This window comes from Tamandua tetradactyla, chromosome 11 (genome assembly GCF_023851605.1).
Source record: "Tamandua tetradactyla isolate mTamTet1 chromosome 11, mTamTet1.pri, whole genome shotgun sequence".
Taxonomy (NCBI): domain Eukaryota; kingdom Metazoa; phylum Chordata; class Mammalia; order Pilosa; family Myrmecophagidae; genus Tamandua; species Tamandua tetradactyla.
This window is the reverse complement of record NC_135337.1, coordinates 77203033-77221184: the sequence shown is the minus strand read 5'-3', so window position 1 is coordinate 77221184 and position 18152 is coordinate 77203033. Positions and strand designations below refer to the sequence as shown.

At 48.3% G+C, this 18152-nt stretch overlaps 2 protein-coding genes and 1 long non-coding RNA gene across 8 annotated transcripts in view; 2 read left to right on the top strand and 1 right to left on the bottom strand.

Annotated features, from left to right (window-relative positions):
- Positions 1 to 2055: 2055 nt before the first annotated feature.
- Positions 2056 to 14050, bottom strand: ARRDC5 (arrestin domain containing 5). The gene is made up of 3 exons (XM_077121070.1): positions 13704 to 14050; positions 11821 to 12026; positions 2056 to 2629 (listed from the first exon to the last, which is right to left on the bottom strand). The coding sequence occupies exons 1-3, from the start codon at positions 13954 to 13956 to the stop codon at positions 2084 to 2086; spliced, it is 1005 nt and encodes a 334-aa protein (XP_076977185.1). The 5' UTR covers positions 13957 to 14050; the 3' UTR covers positions 2056 to 2083.
- A 13-nt stretch (positions 14051 to 14063) lies between these two features.
- Positions 14064 to 14758, top strand: LOC143650359 (uncharacterized). 2 transcript variants are annotated; one of them, XR_013159534.1, is made up of 3 exons: positions 14064 to 14103; positions 14203 to 14313; positions 14566 to 14758. It is a non-coding gene; the product is annotated as an uncharacterized LOC143650359 (long non-coding RNA). The 2 variants fall into 2 exon arrangements; XR_013159535.1 differs by having other exon boundaries at positions 14203 to 14455.
- Positions 14759 to 17273: 2515 nt separating this feature from the next.
- Positions 17274 to 18152, top strand: part of UHRF1 (ubiquitin like with PHD and ring finger domains 1) — a 49236-nt gene continuing 48357 nt past the window's right edge. The window contains exon 1 of one of the 5 annotated variants that reach the window (XM_077121069.1): positions 17274 to 17296. Coding sequence is in view for 1 of the 5 variants with exons in the window: in XM_077121065.1 (XP_076977180.1) it covers positions 17740 to 17748 (9 nt within the window). In the remaining 4 variants the exon portion in view is untranslated. Of the gene's footprint in view, positions 17297 to 17654; positions 17749 to 17824; positions 17963 to 18048; positions 18102 to 18152 lie in introns of those variants that run through there. The other 4 variants (XM_077121065.1, XM_077121066.1, XM_077121068.1 and 1 more) reach the window with 4 other exon arrangements.

Here is an 18152-nt window from a genome sequence, read left to right as displayed (position 1 = left end):
AATGTGGGACAGAAATCCTGGAATGAGCTGAGACTCAGCATCAAGGGATTGAGAAAACCTTCTTGACCAAAAGGGGGAAGAGTGAAATGAGACGAAATTAAAGTGTCAACGGTTGAGAGATTCCAAACAGAGTTGAGAGGTTATCCTGGAAGTTATTCTTACACGTTAAATAGATATCACCTTTTTAGTCAAGATGTAGTGGAAAGGCTGGAGGGAACTGCCTGAAAATGTGGAGCTGTGTTCCAGTAGCCATGTTTCTTGAAGATGATTGTCTAATGATGTAGCTTTCGCAATGTGATTGTGTGATTGTGAAAATCTTGTGTCTGATGCTCCTTTTATTTACCTTATCGACAGATGAGTAAAACATATGGAATAAAGATGAATAACAGGGGGAACAAATGTTAAAATAAATTTAGATTGAAATGCTGGTGATCCGTGAGGGGGAGGGGTGGGGGAATGGTATGTATGAAATTTTTTCTGTTTTCTTTTTATTTCTTTTTCTGAATAGATGCAAATGTTCCAAGAAATGATCATGATAATGAATATGCAACTATGTGATGATATTGCGAATTACTGATTATATACATAGAATGGAATGATCAAAAGTTATGAATATTTGCGTTTGTTTGGTGGGTTTTGGTACTTTTTAAAAAATTTAAAAATTAATTTAAAGGAGAGGCTGGAGGGAACTGCCTGAAAATGTGGAGCCGTGTTCCAGTAGCCATGTTTCTAGATGATGATTGAATAATGATATAGCTTTCACAATGAGACTCTGTAAATGTGAAAACCTTGTGTCTGATGCTCCTTTTAGCTACTATATCAACAGAAGAGTAGAACATATGGAATAAAAAATAAATAATAGGGGGAACAAATGTTAAAATAAATTTAGTTTGAAATGCTAGTGGTAAATGAAAGTGAGGGGTAAGGGGTATGGTATGTATAATCTTTTTTTTCTCTGTTATCGTTTTCTTTTTCTGTTGTCTTTTTATTTCTTTTTCTAAATCGATGCAAATGTTCTAAGAAATGATGAATATGCAACTATGTGATGATATTAAGAATTACTGATTGTATATGTAGAATGGAATGATATCTTAATGTTTTGTTTGTTAATTTAAGTAATAAAAAAAGTTAAAAAAATTAATTTAAAAAAAAACAAGAAAACACAAAAAAGAGTCTTCTGGTTGTCCCGTGAACAGAAATCGCCAGATTTAAAGAAAAACATCGGAATGCCCAGTTTCAAATAATGATTTTTTCCCCATAAGTATATCCTAAATATTGCATGGGATATACTTACACTAAAAAAAAAGTATTCATTTAGAAATTCAAAGGTAACCAGGTGTCCTGGATTTTTCACTTGCTAAATCTGGCAGTCGTATTTGGGGAGGACAGAATGTAGGGGATGCGGGCAGGGGCTGGGACTAGGGAGGAGGTGATTTACCTGGTCCAGGTGAGCCAGGATGAAGGTCAGCCCCAGGCAAAGGCAGAGGAGATGCTGATGCATCGGGCTTGGGGTGGGTCATGCTGGCCCTTTGTGGGGAGGACTTGGACTTTTACCCTGAGTAGGTGGGAGCCCTGGAGGGCTATAGGCAGAGGACACACTTGACCTGACTTAGTGAGAGGTCAAAAAACCCAGCTTTGGGGCTCAACGACAACCTGCCCTCCACCCCCAACAAGTAACCCCGGGTCAGAGGTTTCTGGCATTGGAGGGTTGAATAATCCTGCATAGTGGGGGTCTGTCCTCTGCACTGGGGGATGTGGGATAACATTCCTGGGCTCTACCCACCTCTCCACCAAAGCAAAGCAAGCAGACGCTGCCACCACTGCCCCCTGGCAGCTTCTGCCTGCAGGATCTCCTCTCCTCCGTCCCCATCAGCGAGAACCTCTGCTCTAGGTATTGTAAGTGGCCAGCAAGGAGGGCCCAGAGTAAACAAGGGACGAGCTGAGCCTTCCCGTCACTGGGACAATGTCTTTTGGGATGGGAGGGCCAGGTCGGCCGCAGACCACCCAGGCTGCACTCACCCGACCTCTGTCCAATGAGCCAGACAAGAGGGCGGCTGGCGGAGTCTGATAAAGCTTTTAATATTTAGAAGTTCGGGACACTTAACTCTGGCGATTCGGGCACGGGGTGGCACTCCCCATCCAGCAGCTGGCCTCCGGCCGAGTCCACAGGGGCACTCGCGGTGACAATGATGGGGACCCTGGCCTTGATGGTGGTCAGGGACCAGGGCAGGTGGACGGTGACGACCAGCTCGTACCGCGTCTTCATGAGCTCGCCGTCCCGCGCTCCGCCGCTCACCGCGATCACGGGGGGCAGGTGGAAGGTGCTGACGATTTTGGTGGCATTGAAGGGCGCGATGTGGGTGTTGGCCTCCTGGCGCAGCAGCTCGCTGCTCTCCGCCCGCGTCCGCCGCTCCTCCTTGGGCGTGAAGCCCTCATACTGCACGTGGGCGTACAGGGCGAAGACCACTGTCTTCAGGCACTTGCCGGTCTGGTTGTTGATCTCCGTCGTGAAAATGACCCTCTCTCCGGGCCGGAAGACATTCTTTTCCATGTGGATTTGCAAGCAGATGGTGCCCTGGCTGCAACAGTTGTAGGAAATCTTCTTCTCGGTCTCCACGAACAGGGGCTTCTAGAAGAGAGGAGGGGAGGGTGACAAAGAGCGGTGAGGGATCTGCCCACAAGATCCTCTCACTCACCTGAAGGTCCACCATGCTGGCACCTCTGAGGCTCTGGGGCTTTGGGGATTCTCCTGCCAAGACTGAAGGGACAATGACCATTAAATGGAGTAGGTGATCCTGGATTGGGTCTTGAGTATGGAAGAGAAAAGACCCAGAAAAATGTCATTGGGACAGCTGAGAAAACTGGAATGCAGACTATAAGCTTTTGGTCAACATGAAATTTCTTGAACTTGGTCATTGTACTTAAGGTGGTTACATAAGCGAATATCCTTCTTCTTTTGGAAATGTACCTCCATCTCCCATACTTTGGAAGTATTATGTGTTCAGGGAGCATGATGTGTGCACCCTACACTTGAAGTATACACGGATAGATAGAAATGGATGGGTGGCTGGATGGAGATGGATGGATAGATATAGATGATGGTAAGCTGGTGGAGAGATGGAGAGATAGAAATGATGGGTGGATGGCTGGAGATGGATGGATAGATACAGATGATGGTGAGCTGGTGTAGAGATGGAGAGATACAAATGATGGGTGGATGGATGGAAATGGATGGATAGATACAGATGATGGTGAACTGATGCAGAGATGGAGAGCTACAAATGGATAGGTGGATGGCTGCAGATGCATGGATAGATGTTGACAGATGATGAATGAATGGGGAGATTTATATCTAGATTGATAGATAGGTAGATAGGTAAATAGATGGATAGATAGAGAAGGATGATGGATGGAGAGTTGGGGAGAGAGGGAATGTGGCAAAGAGTTAAAAATTTGTAAATCTGGGTATCTGAGTAGAGGGTACACTGGAGTTCTCTGTATTGATTCTTTGCTCCTGCAACTACCTTTTACCTTTGAAATTATTTCAAAATAAAAAAAGTTGAAAGAAAAAAAAGGGACCAAGACAGTCTGATTCATGGGCGGGGGGGGGGGGGGGTGTTCAACCAAAAGCCTGGAGCCATCTCCCAGTTTCCTTTATTCCAGGCAGTTACCAGTCTGAGGATTTTTTTTGTTTTTTTAAAATATTTTTATTGAGAAATCTTCATACACATACATTCCATCCACAGTATACAATCAGTGACTCACAAAATCATCACATAGTTGTATATTCATCATCATGGTCATTTTTAAAAATATTTGCATCACTCCAGAAAAAGAACTAAAAAGAAAAGGAAAAAACTCGTATATACCAGACAGCTCACCCCTCCCTTTCATTGACCACTAGTATTTTCATCTACCCAATTTATTTTACCCTTTGTCCCTCCATTAGTTATTTATTTTTTATCCATAAATTTTTTTACTCATCTGTCCATACCCTGATAAAAGTAGCATCAGACCCAATTTTCACAATCACACAGTCAACAATCGTCTTCAAGAAACAAGGCTACTGGAACACAGCTTTACACTTTCTGGTACTTCCTTTCAGCCACTCCAATACACCATAAACTAAGAAGGGATATCTGTATAATGCATAAGAATAACCTCCAGGATAACATCTCGACTCTATTTGAAATCTCTCAGCCACTGAGACTTTATTTTGTCTCATTTCTCTCTGCCCCTGTTCGGTCAAGAAGCCTTTCTCAATCCCTTGATGCCGGATCTTGGCTCATCTTAGGATTTCTGTCCCATGTTGCCAGGGAGGTTTACACCCCTGGGAGTCATGTCCCACGTAGGAGGGAGGGCAGTGAGTTCACCTACTGAGTTGGCTTGGAGAGAGAGAAAGAGAGAGAGAGGCCACATTTGAGCAACAGAAGTTCTCTGGGGGTGATTCTCAGATATAATTTTAAGTAGACTTAGCCTATCCTTACAGGAATAAGTTTCATAGGGGCGAACCCCAAGATGGAGGGCTCGGCCTATTAATTTGGCTGTCCCCACTGCTTGTGAGAATAGTAGAAATTCACCAGATGGGGAAGTTGAACATTTTTTTCTTTCTCCTCATTCCCCCAAGGGGACTTTTCAAATACGCCTTTATTCACTGTCCAAATTACTCTGGAATATTTCGGGACATCACACTAACCTGGACAAACCAACAAAATCTCAGTGCCCTATTCAAGATTCCATGTCCTTATGGTGTCCAACTAAACTGACCGGAGCATGGGTTTTTTAATCTGCAAAATAGCCCTAAGAAATCAATTAGACAGACCCTGGCTTCGTTTCCCACCTCCTTTATTCTCTTGCTGTATGACTAGGGAAAGTAGCTTGACTTCTCTGAACCTTGTTTTTTGGCAAAACAGGAAATATCTTAAACAGTCGAAGCCCAAGGCTGGAATTTACCCAAATATTTCAGACTTTAGGGTTGGGCATGGGGACTGTGGGCTTTTGAAAACTGTAGAATTGACCTTATATGATATATTTAAAGAATGCCTTAAAATGCAGTGCTAGAGCAATACACAACTGCTAGATTGCAAATAAAGTCGTATCTGTGTTATATTTAATGCATGGTTTGGGTAATGTTTTATTTTTTATTTGTGGATATAACATTCTAAAAGATCTGACATAACCTGGGGTTGGACGGGACTTGCTGATGTAAAGATTTTGGAATTCCTTGCTTCCCACTTTTGATGGCTTCCTGTGTCTCCTTCAAGAGGAATCTGATACCTTGACAAGTGTTGTAAAAGTATACTTTTACAAGTTGCCGCATCCCCTTTGGTCTAACTCAAGCGTACCAAAAAAGAATAGGAGATTAGAATAGCAAATACAGCAAGTGGGAGCCAGCTTGTATCAGTTTGCAAGAATTGGTCATAAGCATTTTTTTCCCTATTCCCCCCAACTTCTCAGGTAGGTAGCTTAAAATTGGCCAGGGTGGAAGTATTTACACCATGGAAATTGGCAAACACCACAAATCAGGGTTGTCCCAACCCTGTCACCCAATTTCCACTCTGTTTTGAATCACTTAACTAGTTCACCCCGCCATGTCTCTATCTGATTTATCAAAGTTTACAATTAAACTCTATTTTCTGTTTACATCAGAGTTGAAGTCCCTTTTTCCCACCCACCTTTCCTGAGGGAAAATATGGTGTTTATCATTTATTTATGCATTTTTAACTTTAAACAGTTATTATGAAATACAACACAGGTCGGGAAAACTTCACAAAACAAACATAAAAGTTAATACATCATTATAAGGTCGACTCTCTTGTAAACGCCACTTAAGTCATGGAAGTTTCTTCTCAGCCCCCTGGTGAACCTCAGCGCATTCCCAGCTCCAGAGTGCAACCATCCCATATTGAACATGGTCAATTCCTTGTTCCTACACATTTTATTTTCTTGCTACATATATGCATGTGTGTAAACAAGATATATATTATTTCATGAAAAAGCAAAAAAAGCAAACCATGAAAAGCATGAGCCTCACCGTACCTTACTACAGTTTAAGAAATAAACGGCCTACCAATATGGCTGAAATCTCCTGGGTTCTCTGTACCCTGCTTTACCCTTCCTGGGCATGTGTCCTCTGAATGGGGTGTTTTTGTCATTCCCGGGCGCATCTTGATGTTATTTAGGAACACAACTATTTGCAGAAGAAGCATATAGTATCACTTTGCATATTTGATACTTTGAAGAAATGGTATCAAGCTGCTTGTGATTTCTAGCAAAATGCCTTTCTTGCTCAACATTAGATGTTTGCAAGTCATTCAAGTCGCTGCCTGTCGTTCTGACTCATGTGTTCTCACAATGGTGATCGAATGCATTGCAAAATAATTCATTTGTCCTTCCATCCCCCTTCTCCACCATGAAAGACATTCTTGTAGCTTCATGTGTTTGATATCATACAATTGCTTAAAAAAAAAAGAGCATCCTGAAGACAGCATTCTTGGTTATGTGCGAAAGCTGTTCGAGGGCAGGGGCGGGCAAACTCTTAGCGTAAGAGCCAGATCATAAATGTTTTAGGGTTTGGAGGTTGCTTGTAGTTCTCTCTCCTGTTCCTACTCAGCCTTCCCTTCTTTTTATTCCTCTCTACTTTTCCCTTCCTCTCTTCCTTCTCCTATTTCTCCTCCTTCTCCTCCTTTTTCTTCCTTTCTTCTCCTCCTTTTTGTTCACTACTGCTCACAGTAAAATATAGATTTTTTTTAATTTTTAAATTAAATTAAAAAAATATGACAAGAAAGAAACACAAACATTCTTAACATATGATCATTCCGTTCTACATATATAATCAGTAATTCATAATATCATCACATAGTTGCATATTCATCATCATGATCATTTCTTAGAACATTTGCATCAATTCAGAAAAAGAAATAAAAAGACAACAGAAAAAAAATTCATACATATTATACCCCTTTCATTGATCACTAGCATTTCAATCTAAGCTTATAAAATATAGATTTAAATACTGACACAAAAACACTTATACCTATATTTACACTGACATCTATGAAAGAGAATTAAGTTTCATGAAATAATACTCATGCTTACTTTGTGCCTGATGATATTTCCTACTCTATTCACTTATTTTTTGCTTTAAAATTAAAAAAAAATATTTACTCTATTCATTTAAAAGTGTTGGTTGCAACCCTCTGAATGAATACTCTATTCATTCTCTTCTTTCATTTTAAAAGAGTTGGTGGCAACTCCCTTGCCAAATTTATTATTTCTTTATTATTATTATTATTTTTAGGTGCATGATCCGGGAATAAAACACAGGTCTCCCGCATGGAAGCCAAGCATTCTACCACTGAACCACCCATGTACCCTTCCAAATTTTTTTTGGCATGGGCAGGCACCGGGAATCGAACCCAGGGTCTCTGGCATGGCAGGTGAGAACTCTGCCTGCTGTGCCACCATGGCCCGCCCTAAACCAAATTTATTTTTTGGTAATTTTTATTCTGTTCTGCTTCTTCTAATTTTTTTTTTTCCATTTAAAAAAGTTGAGTGCAGCGCACCAAACTGCCTTTATTCTGATGTTTTCTAGTCTAGCCTTCTCTTTCATTTTATAAAAATATGCCGGGAACGCGCTAAATAGATTTTCAACTCACAATGAGTCACAACCTGTGGTTTGAAAGTCACTGACACTTCCCTGCACCCAGTCTGATTTCTTTCCTCTTTGGAAAGTTGGACCAACCCCTGACCCTGTGACCTCGCCTCCCACACCTTCCCTCTGGCTCCCATGTGGCCTCTCTTCAGCTTTCCTACGCTTCCCCTCCTCCTGAGGGCTGATGGCAGGCAATTTCTTTTTAAATCCCTCTAGTCTTATCCGAAAATTCCTCACATTTGTTAGGACCCCTCAAGTGCTAAGGCATGGCCCAGCTGCCCTAACTCAAGAGCAGGCCCTCCTCCGTTCAGCCCTGGTCCTGAAGAAAGTACCAGTGGTGACCCAGTGGGGTCCCTGTGCCAGGCCAGATGGGGTGGCCGACCCCCCCGCCCCAAGAAAGTTGGGGTACATATCCGACTATGCTCAGTTCTTGGCTTTGGAGCTCTTTGGAACCCTGTATCCCTTTGGTATATAAGAGACATTAGGAAGATTCATTCATTTCAATCCGTTCATTCAAATTCATTGCATACATTCAAAATTCATTCATTCATTCATTCACTCATTCATTCATGCATTCAGATTTAGCATCCAATATCAAGGAAAACCCACAGGAGCGAAGACCAGCTGAAATCCCTGTCCTGGTGGGGGAGACGGAGCATAAAGATAATACGTTTGAAAATGAACCAGTTATAAGCAACAAGGCTGAGTGATACGAAAGGGGGGGATGGGAAAAGAGAATTCGGGGAGGTCTCCCTTAGGGTTGATGGCTAGGAAGGGCCTCTGGGAAAAGCTAGTCTCCCAAATGGCACTTACTGTTTGAACAGGCGATGAGTCATATTTTTCAAAAATTTAAAACTACCAGGCTTGGCAGGGATGTGATGAAATCAGAATCCTCCTACATTGCTGGTGGGCAAGTCAGCTGGTGCAGCCGCTCTTGGAAAACAGCCTGGCAGTTTCTCAAAATGTTTAAACGTGGAGTTACTCTACGACCCAGCAATTCCACTCCTGCGTATAAACCCAAGGGACAAGAAAACACCAGTCCACGCAAAATCTTGCATTTCTTCATTGCAGCATTCTTCACAATTGTCGAAAGGTGGATGGACGGATAAAACTGGAATATTATTTAGGAGTACAATGAAACAAAGTACTCATCCACATTACAGCATGAATGAACCTCAAAAACACGATGCCGAGTGAAAGAAGCCGGCCACAAAGGACCCATCGATATAAAATGTCCAGATCAGGCAAATTCACAGAAACAGAAAGTGGGCTATTAGAGCTGGAGGGCTGGGGGGAAAGGAGATTGACTAGCTAATGGGGTACAGGGTGTCCTTTGGGGAAAAATGTTCTAAATCTGATGGTGGTGATGGTTGCACAGTTCTTTTGCATATACTAGAAGCCACTGAATTGAACAGTTTAAATGGATGAATTGTCTGGGGCATAAATCACTATCTCAAAAAAGCTGTTAAAAAAAAAAGATTGGAGGGGGAAAGTTTCATGCCTCCCGGTTCCCAGCTCCCCTCCCAGGAGGCTGCCTCTGTTGCCAGTTTTTGGTGTCTCCTTGCCAGACGTTTGTTACACCTGCAAGGAAGTCTTGTGGCTTTTTTTTTTTCTTTCTTTACCACCAACGGTGGTATCGTTATACATGCTGTTCTGAATTTTTCTGTATTCACTCAGTATGATATCTCAGGGATCCTGACCTGAAGACCTGCTTCATTCTTCTCTTTTCCTTTTTTTTTTTATAGCCATAGAATGTTCCTTTGACTGGTGCTTCTACTTTCTTGAAAAATCCCCTTTGCAATGGATGTTTAGGCTGTAGCCAGGTGTTGGGCTTTTTTTTGCCGCTACAAACGGGGCTGCAAGGGGTAATGTCACGTGAGAGATTATGTTCAGGAGAAATTTCTAGAAGGGAGGTGACTGGGGCAAAATGCATGTTCCTTTTTAGTTTTGATAGTTGTGGCTAAATTGTCCCCCTAGGCGGTGTGTGTGTGTGTGTGTGTGTGTGTGTATGTGTGTGTGTAGCACTTTATATGCCTAGAGCAATAGAGGAGAGTGAAGACGTGGCTTCTGAGCCAAGATCTGAAGGACAAGGAGGAAAGATGGGGGTGTGCCAGGCAGAGGCCCAGCCTGTGCAAAGGCCCTGAGGCTCGGTATTGGAACAGTGAGCAGGTCCGTGTGGCTGGAGTGGAGAAAGGGTTGGGGATAGAGGGAGACAGGGAGAGAGGAAGGGCTGGAGCAGGTTGTCCAGGGCCCTGTGGCCTGCAGGGAGGACTTGGGGTTTTCCCCAAGGCCGGTGGGAGCCATGGAGGGCTGTGGGCAGAGGAGGGACGGGACCTGACTCAGGTGTTCCCAGGCATCCTCTGAGCACTGTGGGAAAACGGAGTGAATGTGGGGAGAATCATCTTCCTCCTGGTGCCGTCTCCATCGTCTTTCCCCTGGACCAAGTACTAGCACCTGTCCTGGTCCCCTGACCCCTGCCCTCACCACACATAGTCTGTCCTTCCAGCAGTGGCTCGAGTGAGTCCGATTGTGACCCTCCTCCTCCCATAGTCCTCTGTGGCTCCCACTTCACCCGTCAATAAAAGCCCAAGTTCTCCCTGTGGTCTACGAGGTGCCGCAAGACCTGCCCCGGCCCGTCCCTGCCCCAGGGTCTTTGCACTGGCCATTCCCTCTGCCTGGAACACCATCCCTGAGCTCTCCCCGTGGCTTTTCCATTCTCTGCTAAAATGCCACCATCTCAGAGAAGCCTCCCTTGACCAGTCTGGTTAAAAAAAAAAGCAAAACAAAACTGCGTAATTAAAGAAAAAACACACACTGTTTTCATTACTCTCAACCCTTAGCTGTGATAATAATATAGCCCTTACCAGTTACGGGGCACATCTTTAGTGTGGACCTTGAGCTAGAGCTAAGGGCTTGCAGAGTATAAGCTTCGGGCCAGGGAAGTGTCACTGTTACCCCATTGTGCACATTAGGACACTGGAGCCTTTGCAAAGTGTTGATAGTCACCCAAGGCCACATGGCTATTGAAGGGTCCAGGGGTGGAGCACTCAAGTCCGGTCTGACCTGACGCCTGAGTTCTGTCCCGTTGCCTGAGTTCTCCCCACCCCCCACGGCCTCTGCACTCTGGCTTAGCTTTGAAAAGAAGCTTAGAGAGGGGATGTATGGCCCGAGGCCCAAAGTCTGCTGATCTGAGAGCTGGTCCACCCCACCAAACATCATCCCCAGAGGTGGGCCAGGCTGGGGGGTGATTGTGCCACTACACAGAAAACATCGCAATGGTGGTCAAGATTGAAGGAGCATGTGCCCTCCCAGTCCCGGAACTGCAGTAAGTCCACTCGCCGGTCTTTCGACGACCTAAGAGGCGGGTACTATCTCTGTGCCCATTTGACAGATGGGGAAACAGAGGCACAGAGAGGCAACTTCCCTTGCAGCCGGGAGAGGGGGGAGCCAGGATTTAAACCTGTGCCTTGGGAGCTAGAACAACAGCCTCATTGGCCACCAAACTCTGCTGCCAAGAGTCCCCCAGGGAGATGAAGTAACCTTGGCCAGTGTCACGTCCCCTGCCCTGACTTCCGTATCTGCACGTGGTCGCCCATTGCATGGATGCAAGACAGCCCTTCCCTCCCCTAGGGCTGAGACCCCTGCCCCCATTCCCTGGCTCCTGCGGGGGCATCATAGCCATTGTTTGAGGGTCCAGGTTTCCTGGAAAGCTTGGGGGAGTCCAGGTTGCTCTCTCACCGAGAGAATCATAGTGGGTTTTCCTCTCAAACTTGGCTTTCTGTAGACTTTCTCCCACTCGGAGCTAGTCAACATTTGCAGCAGGATAAGTCTGTTTTGGGGGACCACCCTGTGCATCGTAGGGTGTTGAGCAGTGTCCCTGGCCTCTACCCCCAAGATACCAGAAGCACCCCACCAGGCATGACGCCCACAAATGTCCCCAGACATCACCCATTGTTTCCTGGGGAGCACAGAATCAGCCCCAGCTGAGACCCCACTGCCTTGGTCCCGCCTTGGTTTCTGACTCACCTTCCGTGAAATAGCTGAGCCTGGGGAGACGCCAACACCTTCCCCGGTTGGTCCTTCCTCTGTCCCCTGCCCATCGGCCTCCCCTGTTCTACTGGGGACTTTGAGGATATCCCCTTCCTCCAGCCCAGCCCCACTGGTACCTGAAATGCATTTTCTTCGTGGAAGTCTGAAGTCCCTTGAATCATTAGGTAGATCCTCTGCTTTGCTAAAATTTGCTCCCGACCCATGCAAGAAGCTTGTAGGAAGTAGAAGATGTGGCCAGTTTTGCTGGCGAACGTAGAAGGAAGCCTGGGAGGTAAGTTGAAATGGAAGTCAAAGGTGTGGCTCCCTGCACTTAACCAATTATCTGCAAGCAAAACATACCGAGGCCATCAGAAAGTTCTAGAATCCTTTCTTCCTTCCTTCCCCTTTCTTTCTTCATCTTTTCCTTTATTTATTGTCTTGGTGGGGAGTTGGGTTACTTGTTTGGCCTTTCTGTAACCCTTCTGTATCTGAGTGAGGCTGAGCCTCTCCTTTGAGAGAACCCTTGGCATGTAGATATTACATAAATGCTAGGCTAGGCGCCGTGGCTGGGGTGGTCACCCCAAACCGTTGACATGGACTGGCTTAGCACACCCCAGTTCTGGGCCTGAGAAAGTTGAGGGATTGAGTTGGGATTCAGGCATGCATTCATTCCACAGGTACATGTTAAACACCTGCTGTGCTAAATGTGGGTTAAGGCAGTGTTTTACAGCACTGAGCAGGGCAGATAAAACTCCCTACCTTCATGGAGCTGGATCTGTGGTGTTGGTATACAGTAGGTGCTTAATATTTGTTGAATGAGTGACAAGCAAGGAAGGGCCCTCCAAGACCACCCCCATTTCTATGACATCCACCCCCCGCTGGCCCCTTTCTAGTTTCTTTCTTGCATTTTTCTGAAACCCTCTCATTTGATTGTGAGTTTTTTGTCCTGTCTCCTGCCACCCCCACCAGATGCCAATCTCTAAGACACTGACTGGGGAGCAGTTTTTTTTTTTGTCCATTACTGCATCCCCAGAACCTGGCATGCTGTTTGTGCACAGTAGATGTGCAATAAATGTTAAGTAAATGAATGAAACCATCACTTTGGGTTGATGCTTTTGAGGAGAAATTAAGTTATCTGGAAATATCAAAGGGTGGTACCTAATGCTGGGAGTGGAGTGGGGGGGGTATATGTTTTGGCAGTAGTTGAAACAATGAACACTCGCTGAGCACTTATTGTATATCCGACTCAATTTTAAGCCCTCTGTATGCCATTAAATCATTCAGTCCTCAAAACAATCTTATGAAGTAGGATTTAAAAAAAATTGTTCCCATTTTACAGAATGGTTAACTGGGGCACAGGGAAGTGACATAATTGCCAAATATTAGGGTCCTGCATGTTGCCACTTGTCCCCCAGATATCTGCCTGGCTGATGACCATATATCACTCTGATATGTGCGCAGGTCACTTCCTCGGACAACTATATCTAAAATAAAATTGTCACCCAAGTGCCGACCAAACCTGCTTGACTGCCAAGTATCTGGAAACATCCCCATAAACATGGTTTGGAAAGGACAGACTTCCTGAATGGCTAAGGCACATGATGCTTGAGTGAAGTCTGGAAAGCTTTCCCCAACTCTTCTGCTATCAACCTCTTTCCCCCTGACCACAGGCCCCCCTTATTTCATCTCCTTGGGAGGAAGATTTACCTATAAAATAACAAGATGGGTTTCTATGAGCCTCCCAAAAGACAATCGGTTGGACTAAGTGTAGCATTTTCCAAGGGGACTACTTTGAGCCATCATTTTGAATATCTGAGTTCTTTCAGCTTCTTATGAAAGCCAGTCTTATTATTTTCATGTTTCAAGTTCCTGATTGTCATTGTTTGACATGGCTTCCCTCCTAGGAAAAGATCAAGATTCTGTCCATTTCTGATATCCCTGTGGGTTTGTTGATCGACTAACAGACGTGTTTACCTTCCAGGCCCAGGTTCTTATTATGGCTAGGTTTGGCTGTCCTTACCCTCCACTGGAAACGTCTTTGTCTTATGCACGTAGTCTGCCTTGTTGTTGCAAATAACATCTCTGCTGTAATCGCGGGACGCCCCAGTTTCTTCATTCCATTCGACGTAACCCCTTCCCACGAGCTCCACCTTCACTATGGGGTCCACCAGCGTGCTTTTCAGGGTTAGAATCACCTGCCCTTTTATGCTGGAGCCGGCCAGGTAGACCGCATCCTTGGGCAGCACTAATTCGATCGACTTCACCACAGACATGTGGGGTTGGGGTGGTAGAGAAACATCCTCCCCCCATCCCCGCCTCTGAGATTCCCGGTACCTTGGCCGCGGTGAGGTCACCCGTCTGTGACGTCACTCCAGCCAGGGTTCCAGGAAGGGAGACCCCCCAAGGGGCCAGGAACGGAGGCAAGGCTGCCATCTGGGCTGGGGGTGGGGGTCTGTTTTGGGACCTCATGGTCTTTCAGTGGTTCGTGAAATGATAGCCTGACCGTTTTCTTTTTCTAGGATATAACAATGACAACAATAAAACCCAACAATTCTGTCTCGTATGGAATGCCTATCACTGTGCCGGGGGGTTGGGGGCCACTTGGACAATTCCCTAACCATCCCATTGAGGTGGGTACCATCAGCTGCATTTACAGATGACGAACAAGAGGCACAGGCAATGAGCCCAGAGGTATTTTCTCCCTATGTGATAGTCCCCATGTGGTATGTGACCCTCTTGGAATTCACACATTGATTTTGGGTCATAACCAAGGTAATCATTTTTATTTTAATGGCTCTATATGAATACTAATCTATATTAGGAAAAAAAAGGAGATAAATATCGCCAGAACAAGGAACCTGATTTGGTCTGTATATGCGCAGGGCAACATGTCAACTTGACCAATGACAGCTGTCACAGAGCACCATCTTTCCAAGTTCCTGGCATTTCTCTTTATGCCTGCATCTCCCTCATTCGATGGTCCAGAGCGGTGCCTCGTCTTACAAAGCTCTGTGACCACCAGTGTCTGCCACCAGGGCCTGACTCAGAGAAGGGGGTTCAATAAAAGTTTGTTGAATGACTAAATTACCTCCGACAGTGTGTCATTTTGCAAAAGGGACACCGAGATCTTTGCACCCTGGCAGTTATTCCTGGTGCCTGATGGACCTTTGCCTAGTGGGAGGGACAGGAAACCTGAAGAAGCACCAGGAAGTTTGTCCACTCTCAAGCTCTGGCAGCCCTCATTCATTGTCTTTGCTGTATCTTGCTGTTTCTGTGGACAACTTCTCGCTTCTTTCTGGCATAATCTTTTATATTTTTTATTAATTATTAACTCAAGCAACCCCTCTGAAGCTCATGCTTCCAACTTTCTCAAAATGATGAAAGAAGCAGGGCCTTTCATTTCCACCCCTTAGTCTTTTCAGCAGGGAAATCCAGATATCTCTCTCTGCATTACTTAACTTTAAATTCCCAGAGAGCCTGGGCTGGGCTCTCCTGCCCCAAGTTTACCAGAAGAATGATATTTCCTCTTTCAGCCCCATTGAGTTAGTGCAACAAAGGTACAAACAGATGACATGCCCTCACCAGGGTTCCTGGTGGGTTCCTGTGGCAGCTGTTTTCGATTTGGAAGATTGCACCTTCTCGACCAACTCGGGTAGGGCTGCTTGATATCCTGCCCACATCTGTGATGTGGCACAGGTGATGACTGAGGGTCCAGAAATATGTTCGGTAGCACCAACTGAGTCATGAAGTTGGAGAAAATAAACAGCTGCACCTGGATTTTGCAGTGTTGGGGTGTACTGGTTTCCCAGGGCCGTTATATGACAAATCACTACAAATCCCAGAAGTTTGAACTGGGTCTTCCAGGATCAAAGTCAAGGGGTTAGCTGGACTGAGTCCCTCATGGGAGTTCTGGGGGGAGATTAGTTTCCTTGCCTTTTCCAGTTCCTCGGGGCTGCCCATGTTCCTTGTCTTGTGGCCGCATCATTGCAATGTCTGCTTTCACCATCAGCTCTCCTTCTCTGATCCTCCTGGTCCTTTTTAGGACTCATGATTACATTGGACCCACCTGGAAGATCCAGCCTACTGTTCCCACTTTGAGATACTGAACTTAATGACACCTGCAGAGTCCCTTTTGCCACGTCAGGTACCATATTCGAAGGTTCCAGGGACATCGATCTGGCTGTCTTGTTGGGTGGTGGGGGTGGGTATTCTGTCTTGGGAGAAGTAAGACTGGAAGCACAAGTGCCAAGCTGGAAGCTTCCTTGGCACAGGGCCAGAGGCATCTTGTGCCAAAGGTTAAGTCAGAGCTCCTTGCTTTCCTGCTTCCACCCTTCCCGTGCTGCCCACAGCTCTCAGGGGAAAGATGGACGTCCTCCTGGTGGTTGGCGAGAGAGCTTAGATGGACACCCCTCGGACAGCATCCCCTCCTGCTTTCCCTTTGGCTCGGCCCTCTCCAGCTGCTACTCCAGCACCTCTAAGCCTTCTCTGGCCTCGGAACTTGTCCTTCCCTCCTTGTCTTAGCTCAAATGTCACCTACTAGGAGAGACCACCTCATTCACCCTAAGCAGAACGTCCTGCCCCCCTCCCTTTCCCCACACATGTGGATGCTGGTCACTCCCTGGCCATTTGCCTGTCTCCGTAGCTCCAAGTATTATCTGACATTGCCTGATTTATTCACTGGGACAAGAATCTACCCTTTTTGGAGAACACAGACAAAGCCTCCCTTAGAGCGCTTGGGCCTCCTGCCCCCCCAGTTCTGAGCACCCAGTCTGGCAAAGCGCAGGTGCCCACTATGGTCACTGTGTGCCCGCCAGAGCTGGCCAGTGTGAGCAGAGTGGAGGGGGCAGGGCCACCCTGCTGCCTGGACAGCCGGAGAAGGCGGGAAAACGAGGCGGGAAAACCCAGCAAACAAGCTCTGCGGGTGGGTAGGGTGGGGAGTGCTGGCACGCCCTGATGCAAGTTAGTGGGGCTGGGGACCATCGGGAAGGCCATTGGGGTATCCAGGGTCTCGTCCGGGGGCGCCCCCAACATTGCCCAGCTGTATTTAGGCATTGATTCCGGCCTTGCTTGCCCTTCTGGTCCCTGAGAGCACAGGGAGGTGGGGGAAGTGCGGGAACCGAATGAAGAGGCCAGGGGGTCTCTACCCTGGGGGGTGGGTGCCTGTCCTGGGAGTTCTGAGGGGTACTGAGAGCTCCTGGGGGGCACGAGTGGGGGGGTTCCAGGTCCCGCCACCAGGCCCCGTTGCACACTGGGCGCGCCCAGCAGAGCGTGCAGGGCTGGGCGGGGCTGGGGCCCGCTGAGCGGAGGGGGGGGCTGCACAGAGGCGGGGGCGCCCCCCACCCCCTTTCTTGCTTCCCGCCATTGCGGCGTCCAATCACCAGGCAGGCGCCCGCCCTCGGCGCGGCCTCCCGTGGCCCCGCAACTCCCAAACGCCGAGTTTTCGCGGGAAAAAAATCAGAGCAGCTGGCAGCGCGGCGGGCAGCGGTGGCCGACCGGGCGCTCCGGGTCGCACGCAAGTCCGCGCGGGGTCCGGGCCACGCACGCGGCTCCATCGCTATCACCCAGCCGGGCCAGGCGCGCAGGCAGGCGAGCGGATCGGGGGCGACCGGCCAGGTGAGCGGCAGGGCGGGTCGGGGTGCCAGCCTGGCCCGGTGGTACCGGGGGCACCGGGTGCGGGGACTCTGCAAAAGTTTCCCAGGAGCTACCTGGGACGCGCGGCCAGCACCGAGCGCGGAGGCTACCCTGCCCTCGGCCCCTGGGATCGGGACCGTCCCCGTCGCCAGTCCCTGGGAATCGCCCCCGGGCATCCTGGCCCCGGGGCGGGGGCGAGCGGGACACCGCGACCGCCCCCAAGAGCCCAGCGGGGGTCGCGCGGGCCGGGCGGGGGGAGGGCCGGGCGAGTCGCGGGGGAGAATGTCAGGCTCCGCGCCTGCGCGCGGGGCTCCCCGGGATTCAATTGTCGCGCCCGAGCCCGATTTCGCGCGCCCTTAGTTCCCCGGGCGCTCCTGGACCAATGGAGAGCGGGCGGGGCGGAGCGGCCCGGCACGGTGGAACCAATGGGCGAGGTGGGCCAAGTGAAGGGGGCGGGACTCGGCGAACGGGGCCCCTCGGCCGGTCCCGGTGGTGGGGGTGGGCGTGGGCTCGCTAGCGCTGCCCGCGCTGTCTGGAGGGCGGGCAGGAGGGGCCGCCGGGACCGGGGGTCGGGGGCCGGGACTCGGGGAGCGCGAGCCGGCGCCGGGGAACCCGTTAGTGCGTCCCGGCAGCGGCCGCCGGGCCGAGGTGAGTCGCGGCGCGTGCTGGGGCGGCCCGGACGGGGCGCCCGGTTGCCATGGCCACCGCGGGGCCGGCTGCGTCGCGCACGCGCGGGGGGCGGCAGGAGAGGACGGTGCGGAGGGGTCCCGGGGCTCGCGGACCACGGGTGGGGTCCCCCTTACCTTCCCGGTCACACTTCATAGAGTTCCCCGGGGAC

Excerpts from the sequence above, each read along its gene's own strand:
- ARRDC5 (XM_077121070.1), bottom strand. The coding sequence starts at position 13,956 with ATGTCTGTGGTGAAGTCGATCGAATTAGTGCTGCCCAAGGATGCGGTC. Across the intron at positions 12,027-13,703 it reads AAAGACGTTTCCAGTGGAGG|ATAATTGGTTAAGTGCAGGG; the intron begins GTAAGGACAGCC and ends TTTTGCTTGCAG. Across the intron at positions 2,630-11,820 it reads ACGAAGAAAATGCATTTCAG|AAGCCCCTGTTCGTGGAGAC; the intron begins GTACCAGTGGGG and ends CCTCTCTTCTAG.